General features: G+C 40.1%; 1 protein-coding gene across 2 annotated transcripts in view; it reads right to left on the reverse strand.

Annotated features, from left to right (window-relative positions):
- KCNH5 (potassium voltage-gated channel subfamily H member 5) overlaps positions 1–13,948 on the reverse strand; it is a 140,211-nt gene that overhangs the window by 89,615 nt on the left and 36,648 nt on the right. For both annotated transcript variants that reach the window (XM_065755665.1, XM_065755664.1), the window contains exon 6: positions 9,126–9,518. In XM_065755665.1, the coding sequence (XP_065611737.1) occupies positions 9,126–9,518 (393 nt within the window). The remainder of the gene's footprint in view (positions 1–9,125; positions 9,519–13,948) is intronic.

The following is a 13,948-nucleotide window of genomic DNA, read 5'->3' on the forward strand; positions in this document are numbered from 1 at the left end:
ACAAAAACATTACACCTCAGAAAGTAAATGAGTAGGTAAATAAACAGTTATAAGGTGAGAACTGCCAAAATTCAGGGCAAACATTTCCTTGCAACAAACATTAAAATAAATACCCCGAGATTCTTCACATTCATAAATGGAGGGAAGAAAAGAATATAAAGAACAACCAACACGACCAGGATGCAATGATGTAAAAATAATCCAGATCCGGGCTGAAAATTAAATTAGTTTGTAGCTTTAGTTTTCAAAGATGATATAAATGTTTTTCAGAAAACTTAATGTATCAAGAAGGAAACAAGCAGATATATTACCTTAACAAATGTTAAGGGAAAGAGTAATTAGAAACATTGAGATAAATCAAAATGCAATCAATGTAGCAGCCCAGGGTTTGCTAAGGTTTGGTTAGCTGGGGTCTCGTCAAGCTTTTCTGACAGCTTTTTCTGATAAGAAACCTGATTTTCTAAAGAAAAGAGATGCAGTATATCTTAAGGGGTGAAACTGTCAGGAAACAAAGAAGACAGATACAAGACCAGGAATGGTAAGGTGACTGAGGAACTTGTGGAAAGGCGGGCAAAACAGAGACCACTCAAGGGAAACCTAGAAAGGGCTAAATGCCAAATGGCTTTGTGATTTTGTTTTCATGATGCAAGCAGAAACATTATAGGCTTATGAAATCAGCTAGTGGCACAGCTTTGGAAATTGTGTAAAGGAGAGGGAATATCCTTGTGGGGAAAAAAAAAACAACGACTGGGAATAACTGGGTGAAGACTCAATGATTCCATTACAAAGATTATTTATAAGAATTCCTACTACTAAGAAACCCTTTAGCTGAAAATGATAGAAAATAAGAAATATTTGGGTACACTAGTGACATGTGTGATCATCACCGTGATTCAGAGCAATCTGTGGGTTGCACTCACAGAAAAGGTTGATCTAGCTCCAGAATGCATCAGGTGAGTGCTGCCAAGGGCAAGAGGGAAAACCAAACCCCACTCCCAATGGGGAGGTGATGGATTCATACAGCTCAGCTCTGAATAGATGTATTCAAACACAGTGCTGTGCAGGAAAAAAAAATCCTAAAACCTCTTTCATATAAAAAGTTTCTAGACAAGATCAGCTTGCTTAGACTGCATAAAGGAAAATCAATGTGCGTGCATGGGGGGGGGTGACTGTTCTTTCTAAGCACACCAAGGATATAAACACAAGGAAAGACGAAGAAATATTTAACGTAACCAAGAAGGATGGCACAGGGACAATTGAGCAGACTGCAAATTAAGACAGATTTGCAGACACCATGAATTAAGGTGGATTTTGATCAGTTTATCAGAAGGCTGATAGGACGAATCTGACCACAAAAGCCGTGAGCCAGTGACTCAAATAATCTCTGTGATTTTTTTTCCCTTACTTATTTTTTTCTGCTTTTGTTCTTACTGTAGTGAGGTAAACACACGCAGACTCAAGGGCAGGCTGCATCTTATCTCAGCCTAAAATACATTGTAAAGGGGTCCACATCTGAACTATTAACATTTGTATTAGTAAAAAATGAGCATCTGGGGACAGACCTGTTTTAGAGACACACTGTTAGAATACTGTTTAGCCCAGAGAACAGAAGGCTTTGGAGAGACCTGACAACAGCCTTTCAGTATCTAACGGGGGGCTTTAAGAAAAGAAGGGGACAGACTCTTCAGCAGGGTCTGTTGTGATAGGCAAAACTTTCATTATCTTTCTCTCACCAGAAGTAATTGCACCAAAAGAAAACAAAAATCACACAAATCAAACTCTTAATTGTATAAAGTCAAGGTGTAGCTTAACACTCACTGTTGAAGCAGTGGAAAATGTACTGTTTCTGTAAACCCTGGGAAATCTCCACTGAGCAGTTGTTACACGTTGGCACACAATGGAAAAAAGACAAAGTGCCTACGTATTCTGAGAACAGCTGAAGTAGTGAGCACTTGTCAAAGCCAACAGACAGACCTGCAAGCCCATCTCCAGCAGGTACGTTGCTATACAGCACAGGAGGACCATCCAGAAGGACAGATAGGCTGCTCAAAATTCAACTGGCAAATCACTGCCAAAAGAAATTTTCAAGCTAAGCTACTTAAATAGAGCTTAGCTCTAAAATCTCTGGTTAGCTCCTTAATGCATCTTTACTGGAGTTAATGTTGAAATAAATCTTCCAACATATCTCAGAAGCCATTTATTTTAGGTAATCAATTAGAGCAATAAAGTTGCATGCATACAAATCAAAATGCTGGAATGAGAAAAATAAAAAAACAACTTTTCTGATTTATCACCACTTTAAGGACTGAAATTATGTCTGGATTCAGTTACATAAATCTACACTGAAATAAAGTACATTGCTTCTGCACAAGCTATCTTGACCCTGGGTCCAGGCTGAACCCATTTAATGTTTGGTCCAGCACCTGTGATAGCAGTGAAAGTAGTGAATGCAGTGAGCACTAAATTGAGTCCCTACAGCAAAATGCAAGCAAGTACATTTTATCATGCAGTTCCTGAAAGCATCTCTAGATTTACTGCTCAAGGCTTTTCTTTCACTCCATGGAGATGGGGAGCTTTTCTGTTGTCTTCTTCCTCTCTAAGAGAAATATCAGTAACCTATAACACTACAATTCCAGTGAACTGATTATGGTACAGCCACACAGCTCAACACATTTCAAACACTGAAGAACTGAGGTTAAAAAAAGAAAGGTTTCCAAATATTGATTTTAGATTCCAGTAGAGACGTATGTGGACTTCTGTAATTTTTGTTAGTACAGCAGGGTGCCTAACTGGGCAATGATATCATAAAATATGATAATATCATTAAAATATAAAGGTATCATAAAATGCAGTAATTTTCACTCATTTGGAGGAGGCAGACGAGGGCCAAAACAGAAGGAGAGAAAGGGGAGTCCCAGCAGTCACGACAGCTACTGAACTTAGTTGATAGCTCAATGTCAACAAGAATCCAAAAATTTCCTATCCCAAATACAGAAGGGAAAACAGAAGAAATACTTGGAGAGAGTAATATGAGCTGCAATGTTTCTGCAAGTATTTCTGAAGCTACGTGGAGCCCTAATGCCGAGAGCCATGTGTAACACCAACCCACTCTTCAGGATTCAGCAAAATAAAGACTTGCACCAGGTTACAAGGCTCTCATCACAGAATCACAGAATTGAAGCGGTTGGAAGGGACCTCTAGAGATCATCAAGTCCAACCCCCCATCAAAGCAGCTCCCCAGACCAGGTTGCACAGGTAGGTGTCCAGGAGGTCTTGAACATCTCCAGAGATGGAGACTCCACCACCTCTCTGTGCAGCCTGTGCCAGTGCTCTGTCACTGCACTGTGAAGAAGTTTCCACACACATCTATGTGGAACTTCCTATGCATCAGTTTGTGAAAAACTGATAGAAAATGTGTCTACTTAAACAGTCAGCCATACATTTATTTTATCCAAAGTTGTATCTGGGATCCATTTTGTGCACAGCAACTGCCTGCATACCCAAAGACTGTAACTCCTTTCCTTCCACTTGTGGCTGTGTGCCTCAAGCTCAATTATGTGGATCTGCGCTATTCCCATCAGCATTACTTAATTCAGTATTTGACTGGATTACTTCATTTGCCTTGTCTCCTCTGTAAAGCTCTCCTCCTCGGCAAGAGACAGCACCCACAGGATGCAAAGCGTTCCTTGAAGTTCCTGGAAAGCGTTCCCCATACAACTTGCCCTAATTATACTCTTTCAGATAGATAGTTAAACATCTATATTACGTCACCCATGGTTGGCTACACTTATATTTGGACATCTTTACCAAGCCACTATATTATTAAATTACATTTTTCTGCACACTGCAGCAGGATGACAGCACTCTTGGTATTTAATTGCCTTCCCACTGCATAACAAAGGGGAAAATGCTAGGTCCCAGGCTTAGTGTGCCTGTCATTGTGTTGCTAGGAGTTTTCAACATAGTTTAACAGTTGGCTGCATCAGAGATTTAGTTCTGGGAATTATTTTCTTAGATATTATTGCAGGGCCAAAGCTACATTCTTGAAATGTGTCAATTTATCTTCACCTTGCTTACACCACTCAGTCTGGGGTCCATAAAGCTTTCTTCAAGCAGCTTTGGAAAAGAGAATGCTTGCAGAAAAACACAGCATACAGGAGTATGAAGCTAGTTGTACCAGCCTTTGCTTGCATTTAGTCTACACACATAGCTGTTTTAGCTAGCAGCAGTGATGCAAAGAAGATTCTGATTGCTGAAATAGATCAATAACAGTAATTAAAAGTAGATTATACTTGCCAGGATTTTACACCTTAATATGTCCTGCACAGATCACTGCATTTTAAAGGCCACTGGGTCATGTAGTCTTACATTATTAAACAACAGACAGAATTTCAGCGCTTTATCTCATTGAAATGTCTTTTATACAGCTCATTTGAAAACCAGTGATGAGCTAAAAACTTGTAGATTTTCTTTCGTCACAAACTCAGAAATTCATGAAACTAAGTGAAAATTGCCAGGAAAAAAAAATAAATATATAAAGTGCTCCAGGATTTTCCAAATATCCAAATGGGAACTTTGAGGATGCGGATTCCATACCTACAAAAGCTCATCCACCCATCTAATCTTGAGGCTGGTCTCTGTACTAGATTCCATAAGCTCAAACATAGCTCTCAGCAGCAGCATGATGATGTACCCTTATCTGAGTGTGGGCACCGAGGGTGCTTCCAGTTCCAGGGCATTCTCCCATTTGCAAGGCTTCAAATGTCTGAAAAATACCCCATGTTCCTTGGAAAATAAATGCACACATCTGCTCCCAAAGCAAACTATAGCTTGGTTTGACTATATCTGGACAAGTGAAAGGCCAATGTCAATGGACACATCATAAAACCATCAGCTGCAAATTCAGCCCAACCTGAACCTGATAAACAATGACTGATAAATACTGTGTCTAGTGTTAGGGTTTATGGTTGCCCACATTTTAACCAACCTCTTAGCAGCCCAGTGACAAAGGCTACATATTAATCTCTCTCAAATAGCCAGATCACACAATAAGGATGAGACTCAAGCTAACAAAATCCTCCAGCTTCAGAAGTAGGAAGAGATGCTTTTAGAAATCCATGTGACCATGTATACACTAATGGGAAGAACTGTTACATTCAGTTATTACTCAGGGGAAAAAATAGCATAGTTTCATTATGTGTATATACATATATATATTTCCAAGACTCCATGCAATTGGATTAGACTTCAAATTTCTACAAACTTTTAATCAGACTAATAACAATGGGGATTACACATGACCAAAATCTCTGGATCTAAACGTAATTCTTTCTTTCAACAAGAACAACAAAAATACAGCCCGGTTTCAGGGATTCTGAGTTCATAGATCCCATTTTGGTTCACACCTAGAAAACCGGCTGGGTTCCTCAGCGTGTTTAGCATGGTCTCTTCTTATACTTCTACAGATGAAGAATTTTCTGTATGGCTTTGCTTTAGCCAGAATGTTTTTCAGTGAAAGTAATATTTCCCAATTAGGAAAGATGCCATACATGAGATTTCTGGGACAGTCTCATCCTACCAATCTTCTTAAATAAGGCAAGTATCCCACTAAGCATGCCACTTCCCTCTCTCTGAGCTTATTTTTCTCCAACCTATTTTCCCTTGTTTTTCTAACCTCTCAATACCATTTAGCCACTTAATTCCTCATCCATCACATCAATTTAGATCACTCTAAGCTGTGCAGAGTATTTCTCTCTCTCTCTCTCTCTCTCTCTCTCATTACCTTACCTTTTCCTTTCGTTGTCATAAATCCCTGAGAGCAGAATGTAGCAGCCTGGCTCCAGGAATGAGAAACTACACCTCTAATTCTGCATCAAATCAACCTAATTCCCCCAGTTCTCAATTTGTGTGTTATAATCCTTTCCATTGCATCCACCTATTGAAGCTCTATGTCTATTCAACAACAAAATAACCTTTATTTACAGACATGCTTACTCAGGTTGGAAGATCACAAGACTGCAGCTTTACCATAGTGTTTGTAATGGAAATGGCAGAGCTCCTGTTCTGGCCAAGGTTGACTGTCATTTTGCGACGTATTGGAACAAGCTCCTAGGGAGGTGGTACAGTCACCATCCCTGGAGGTTTTCAAAAACAGGTATATATCACACTAAGTGACATGATCTAGAGCAGTCAGAGGTACAGGTTGACAGTTGGACTGGTTGATCTTATTGGTCTTTCCAACCTTAATGATTCTACAGCTCTATTTGGAGAACTGAAATCCTCAGCACACAAACTTCTATTAGCATCACCAGTTTGGACTGGATGATCTTTGAGGTCTTTTCCAATCTTGGTAATTCTGTGATTTTTTCATATTTCTTTGGTGAAACTTTCTGTTCCTTTCTTTAATTCTAACTTTATAAAATAGCATCAAGTGTGTAAGACATTTTGTACAATGGCTCAGCCTCTGCATGAGAAACTTTCAACCACCTATAAGAGTACAGGCTAGCAAACACATACCCTGAAGTAGATAACACTGAACTGGCAGCTTGTGTTTTATTGTGTCTGGGCTAAAACCAAATCCACATGTACTAAACACAGAGCCACAAACCTCAACCTCCTTGTCATATCCTTCCTTATGCACCCCAGACCAGCTCAAGGGGAGGAGAAAAAGCTGTCTGCACTGGACTCCTCCCACCTACAGAATCTCTTAACAACTAACAAAAGTACTTTCAAAGTCTTCTGTGAAAATAAACAGCCACGACTGGATATGAAACAAGAAGAGCAAATCTGGAATGACATCTTTCACTCAGCTGGGGCAATTCATTCTGATTCAGGTCCTCACCAAGAATCCAGAATCTGTTTACAAGACCTCTACCATTAAGCTTTGATTTTCTATTAACTTCTCCAGAAAACGCAACAACCACAGATTTCAACGCTAAAGATAAATTACCTTATCCAAAACACAGCATCAAGATAAAGAGCAAAAATCTACCAGAATTGAGAGCTAAAAGAGCTTCTCTCTCTTCTACTTGCCCTAAGGAAGAAATACTCACTTTCTAATGAGAAACACTCTCCTTTCAATCAACCAGGATAATTCTTCCAAATTAAGGTTATCGATTTACTTATTTTTTGAATAGCGTTCAAGCACATTGCTGCTACAGGACAAAGAATTTAAATCTTAGAGAAGAAAACATTTAAAATAAATGTTAAATAGAAATGAGTATAAAGTGCATAATAGCTACAGCCACCCAGAACACACCAAACAGCTTAAAAGGATATAAATATCACAAATGAAAACATCATCAAAGAAAAGGGAAAATGCAGACCCAAGGAGGACAGACTTGCTGTTTACACACCTCTTTTCAAAATCACTTCCATTCCTTTCAGGTGACAGAGAAAACTTGGGTTGAAAGGGTTTGAAATTAAGTATAGGAGTATTTATACTCCAGGGTCTGCTACAGGCCCAGGGCCATAATGCATCATTTCACAAGAAAGAAATGCTGCCACTGGTTCTCTTGTTAAAAAGGAGCTGGTATTTCATTTGTCTGAAGGTAAATCATAGCAGCTTCAGGATCACTGCAGTTCACAATACCTTTTTATTGTTACTACATTTTGGTTAAAGTTTTGCCAGTCTAAGAGAGCCTCACTAAAAATGCACTATGCCAAAGATTCTTTGCTGTCACAAGCAGTGTAGATGGTTTACCTCCCGTGTATATATTAGAGAAAGAGCTTAAGCTCATAACTTGTTTAAATCTGTATGGGTTGGGAACAGAAATTTTCTGCTTGCTTTACATATTAAAGCATGAAAATCTGAAGGTAACACTGAATTTTTACAAAAATGTTTTACAACCACTCTTCTCTGAAAATGTTACGTTAAAAAGCTGCATATTTACAACCTCAGTAATGCCACCTCCTTACACAGCCTGACTGTACAACCTGATTCCAGATGGGCAGCCTTCATACAATCTTGAATTTAAGCTCTAAGTATTATCACTTCTGTCATATTTGCTATAAATAAAATGGAACAATGTCAGAAGAAGGTACTCAGTGCAGAGACAGGGATGGAATCTTAAGGGCTCTACAAAACAAGCACCAAAGTCTGCATTAAACAATACAAACTCAGATTTCATGAAGTGAGGATACTTAACTGCAGATTTTTCTAAGAATTGAAAAAACAAAGTGTTCTAAGAAAAAAGTGTTAAAATGTTTTGTTTAAAAAGGCCTTTTTCATCTGTTTATGGTCCTAAAGATAAAAGGCTCTAGAGAAAAATTAAAACATCCTAATGCCATTATAGTTGCATTTTAATAATGAATTTTCTCTGCACTGACTTGTGCCTGCATTATTTGTCCCAGTTATTCCTTGTTCTCTCTGTTATCTCAGGCTTCAAGCTCGACTTATTAAACGTTAATATATGCAGCAGTTAAAAAGCATTAATTTGGTGTCCCTTCAAGATGTGTATGTTCTCTCTCCTCAAACTGTTTCTAAAATTCCAGCACTAGTCTAACAACTGTTCTTTTTTAAAAAAATGGAGATAAACCTCCTTCTCCACCAGTCACTTAAAAATGCAACAGAAGAAAAAGAAAATTACAGCATGGTCTACAAATTAATTTCAGGGCAGGATTTAAAAAACACTCACTCAGAGGTATTTTCTACTTTTGTAAAAGTCAGTGGCCTATTAGCCACTAGCTTCAGCCACAGCAGAAACAGAGTTTAGATTATTTACATAAAGTTGCATCAGGCTGTCCTGCAATGGCTTAGGAACACATAAAGGCAATCTCTGAGTCTGAGATGACATGAGAGGCTGTGGTGGAGGGACATCCTGACTGATTCAGTCCACTAGGAAGTGGAAGTGAGACAATGTTTTTGGATGAAATGAAACTGAAAACCATGTTTATTAATGCTCATGTCACCAGGTAGCACTGAAATCTTAGGATTTTAGGACCTTAGGACCTCTCTTCTTCTCAGGAACAGAACGTAACACAGGTGAAGTGCAGCAGCCTAATTCCATCCCCACATGCTTGCACAGGGCTACTGTTGCCTGTTATTGCTGCCAGATGCAGGGAGCACACTCCTAAATTAATTTCTAATTAAAACAATTATTTCAAGTTGTACTACAGCAGCTTACCTCATCCACATTCTCGAAGGCATTGATGATGTCATACGGTAAACAGGACAGAAGATCAATCACAAACCATGTCTTCAGGTAGTTCATCCTTATGAGTTTGGGATCAGATATAACCTCTCCACCAGGGCCAACAAAGGTTGTATGAAAGTTCAAAACAATGTCAACCAGAAAAATAACGTCCACAACACTGTCCAGCACAAGCCAGGCAATGTTGTTCTGTTTCGTCTTGAAAGAGACGTTATATGGGACCATAATTGCTGTGTAGAAGGTTAGAATTAAGATGACCCAGTCCCAAGTGGTCTTAAAAGCACAATAATGTAATATAATGTGCGGGGGAGTCTTTGGAGCTTCTTGCTTGTACTGAGGAAGAATATCAGATCCCAGCTGCAGAACCTGTAAGAGAAAGAAAGCAAACATTACTGTTTTCAATTAACATGATCCAATTAGGAGTTTCACAGATTTCTGTCAGGAGAAGCACAAAGACAGGACTGTATTCATTGGACGTTCCAAGACAACCTATAGTTTCTATATTACTTGTTTTATTTAGCCAGCGAGCATGTTGGTGCATAAGTTACATAAGAAAGAGCAGAGACAGCCATAAGGAGAGCATACAAGGATAACCTTGCACAATGGCAGGTCATTGCAGATGTACTCAAGGGAAACCATACCTACAGCAAGGGTAGAGGGGCTCCATGCCAACAGCTCGTGGGTACTGCTGCATGGGATCACGCCCTGCAGTTACAAATGCGAAGTATTCATTCGCATTTAGAAGTTTAACAAGACTAATCCTTCACATCTGATCTCTGTTTTAAATCACTGCTTATAAGTTCATAAGTTCATAAGGTTGGAAAGGACCTATAAGATCATCTAGTCCAACCATCCTCCTATCACTATCTCTACCCAACTACTAAATTAAGTCCTTTAGCACCTCATCTAAACGCTTCTTGAACAGCGCTAGGGATGGTGCCTCAACCACCTCCCTAGGCAGGCCATTCCAGTGCCTGACCACTCTTTCAGAAAAGAAATGCTTCCTGAGGTCTAATCTAAATCTTCCCTGGCGCAACTTGTGGCCATTCCCTCTCGTCCTGTCATTACTTATCAGGGAGAAGAGGCCTACCCCCTCCTCACCACAACCCCCCTTCAGGAAGTGGTAGAGTGCAATAAGGACTTAGCCACAGCAATGCCCTATCTAGCCAGATATCAGCTTTGCTGGCTGACTGCTTTCTAAAATAACATGCACAGCTTCTGCCCTAACCATGTGGCAATACCATGCCTCCTTTCAATTCTCTCCAAAAAGTCGTTGCCTTTACAAGCTCAATAACACCAGTGAGTTCTCTTTTATTTTTTGTAATTTTTCTTTTTTTTTTTTCTTTTTTGCATGTGACTATAACCTCTTCTATGCTCATTTTTGTAAATTGTGGAACTGGGAACATTGGGAAGGAAACAAGCCAAATTCAGTCAAGACATTCTTCCCAGCTGATCTAATTACCACTTATCTCAGTCCAACACAAAGGAACACACAGCATGGCAATATACTGTGCTGACAACTGAAAGATTCGTGTGCATTTTGGAACTAATCGCACCTTTCTGTTTTTTGGGGGGGAGAGGGGAATCTCAAGTATGTGTAGGATAAAATAAGTAATTCCAGACATTTTAAACTCATTTCAGCCCCGTGACTGTCCCACACTGATGCACCATATTTGCAGGACAGTTAGACTGCAAATAGCAGCCTTGTGTGTAAAAGCAATCAAATGCAGAATGGGTGCTCAGTGAAGAGGAGTGAACGGTTCTGAATAAACAGCACAACTAAGAATATGAACTGAAGCATCCCAGATATAGAATCTCTATTAATTCTTTACAACATTATTTTTAAGATGAAAAAAAATCGTTACTGAGAACAGGTGAGCAAAAACCTGGCTCTACTGAAAAATCTGTCCTCCAGAAACCACCAAGGGGCAACAACAGCAGCCTCTTGCACTCTGTGGTAGAGGATGCTGTTTCCCATATGTCTGATCTGGCTCCATGTCATTCTGTAACCCGATGGGGAGCAAACCTCCCTGTGCCTACCTGATCCCACCCTCCCTTAATGTCAGATTTAGCAATCATATTGTGAGAAAAATAAGCTAAGCTGATATAATGAAAAGTTAACTCACTGTTACATTAGCAACCCATTTGTTTTCTACAGAATTAGTCTAAATTGAACAAATCTATTCTGTGGTCAGAAAACCACCAGACACAATATATGGGAAGCAGTGAGGGTGCAGCAGAGACCTCCAGGAGACCACAGCTCTAGTGTAACGCTAAGCCATGTGCTGAGCTCCAGCCAACCAGCAACACAAGCCAAGCAGCCCAGATGCAGAGGCACTCACCACATGCCCTTAGAGACACCAAGCCTCTAGAGAGACCCACAAATTTATCAGCCTCAAGGTGCTCCTTCCCATGCCCAAGCCAAGACTCACATACAGCACTCATCTACTTGACCTACTTGTAGATCCGTACTTCCTTTCTAGGATAAAAGCAATGTCCAGTACATTTGGGTTTGTTTTTTTTCCTCACCCCGAGTGTTCTTCTCCGCCCATGAAACCTTTTTCAATGTCAAAATGATCACCTGTACTTTACACACCACTACACACCATTTTGGCTTTGACTCAATCTGACAGTTACCTCCAGTTATATCCTCTTTCTGGCTTCACCTGCGGAGAAGTCAGTTCCACACTTCACTATCACAATATATCAGGACAGAGACTTCTTTCCTTGGTTTCTCCAGACCTGTTTGTTCCCTGTCTCATTCATCAATGAGGCAGGAGTTGGAAACAGTAACTCACTATAACTGGAGGAATAATTTTCCTTGGGCTCAAGCTGAATGCGATGAACATATGCTTGATAGTTCCCTATGCCTCTGGTGGTGGAGTTCTTAGGTGATCCCATGGTACTATAAAGACATAATTATTACTTTTAACAAAACATCATGCTGAGTTTGACATGGTATGTTGGTGGCATGTGGCTTAGGAGACCACTGAACTATAATGATTATTTATTCCATGCTGCGTGAATTTTTAATTTTAAACCACTACAGAATACACAGTCCCTTGTTACTCAGCTGCTCATCACAGACTGAGTGATTCTTGTTTACAATGTGACTGATAATGGGCAAATCTGGTGAGGTGGGTAGTACCTTCTGCCAGGGATGAGCTGTGAGGAAAATGCACCTCAGACACAGAAGTATGGAAAACACTGCCTGGATGGCAATTGCACATCTCTACCTGGGAGAAGCAACCCACTCTCCATTCCTGACACATTTTGACTCTAAAGCATTCTGCAGCTCTAAAATCTTGTTAACAGTGGAGACTATACGTGGGATTAGGTTTTTGGGAAAGTGTATAAACTTCACCTTCACCTGAGCTTTTCCTGTTGCCTGCCCTAAATCCCCTACTGCAATTTAGACCCACTAGTTTTTCCTATAGCTAGAGTGGGCATGCTGAATTTCCTCTTTTCTTCCATGCAACTGCTTTAGACATGTTTGAACATAGTTACCGTATCTTCTTCAGTCTTTCTTTTTCTAGACAAAACCACTACAGAATATAACCACATTTACAGAACTTGGAAATATCAAAAATTAGAAAAACAAGAAGTGAGAATAATTCAGCACTAAGCCAAGCTACTGGTATGGGATAACTCTTGGAAAACATAACGCTGCCAGCACCTTGAAAATTGTAAATTTCCATTCTTATTTCATTTTACATAAAGCTTATGATATACAAGTCCACTTAAGACAAGAAAGGAAAAACAAAACAACGACAATGAAAAAGCATTTTAAACTGCTGCCAATTCTTAGCATCAGACTCAGGACAAGCTCTCCAGCACAAGGGGACTAGGGCTGTCACATTTAGTAGCCCATATATTTTCATCACATTTTTTATCCATATAGTTTTTATTATCAATGACATGAAGATGAAAGCAGTACCTCTGTTTCATCAGTTAACCTGAAGGCTTTCACTTGTTGCACCATCTGCACTGTTAAGGAGATGTTTGCAACCTGCCAAAGAGTTCATTTTATCAGTTCTGAAGAAGAAAACTATTAGCAAAGTACTTCAGGAATGACTTTTTCAAGGAAGTTGAGCTTGAATGTACATGTGCCTGTACAACCCCAAGGACCAAGGCAGGGATCACCTTGCTTTTCAAACAGTCCCCACTTGCCCAGAAGAGTAGGTAACCATTCACGGGCTTCAGAGACATTGAGTCTAGTTCCATATTGCTGTGAGACAGCATGTAGATGACCAAACTGTGCACCCCAAACTAAGCAGCAGCCCGCAAACTTGAAGCTGCATTTGAAAATTAGATCTTTTAAGAGTGACTAAGAGATCGTTTCCATGACTGCCTCCCTCTACTATGCCCTCATGAAGCCCCATCTGGAATATTGCATCCAGACCTAGAGCCTCCAGCACAAGAAGGATGCAAAGCTGTTGGAGTGCAATCAGAGAAAGGCCACGAAGATGACCAGAGGACTAGAGCACCACTTACATGAAGAAAACCTAAGGGAGCTGGGCTTGTTCAGAGAAGAGAAGGCTCTAAGAAGACCTCAGTGTGGCCTTCCAATACCTAAATAGAGCTTATATACAGGAGGGAGACTGACTGGTTACATGGTCTAGATAGCAACAGGAAAATGAGGAACTGTTTTAAACTGAAAGAGGGGAGATACAGACATTTGGAGGAGATTGTTCTCTTAGAGGGCAGTGAGACCCTGGCAGTGCTGCCCAGAGAGATGTGGGCACCCCATCCCTGGAGGTTCCTAGTGCCAGGCTGGATGAGGTCCTGGGCAGCCT

The sequence above is a fragment of the Cyrtonyx montezumae genome, unplaced genomic scaffold (genome assembly GCF_038088225.1).
Source record: "Cyrtonyx montezumae isolate F1298 unplaced genomic scaffold, pur_monq_1.0 scaffold_10, whole genome shotgun sequence".
Classification (NCBI taxonomy): Eukaryota; Metazoa; Chordata; class Aves; order Galliformes; family Odontophoridae; genus Cyrtonyx; species Cyrtonyx montezumae.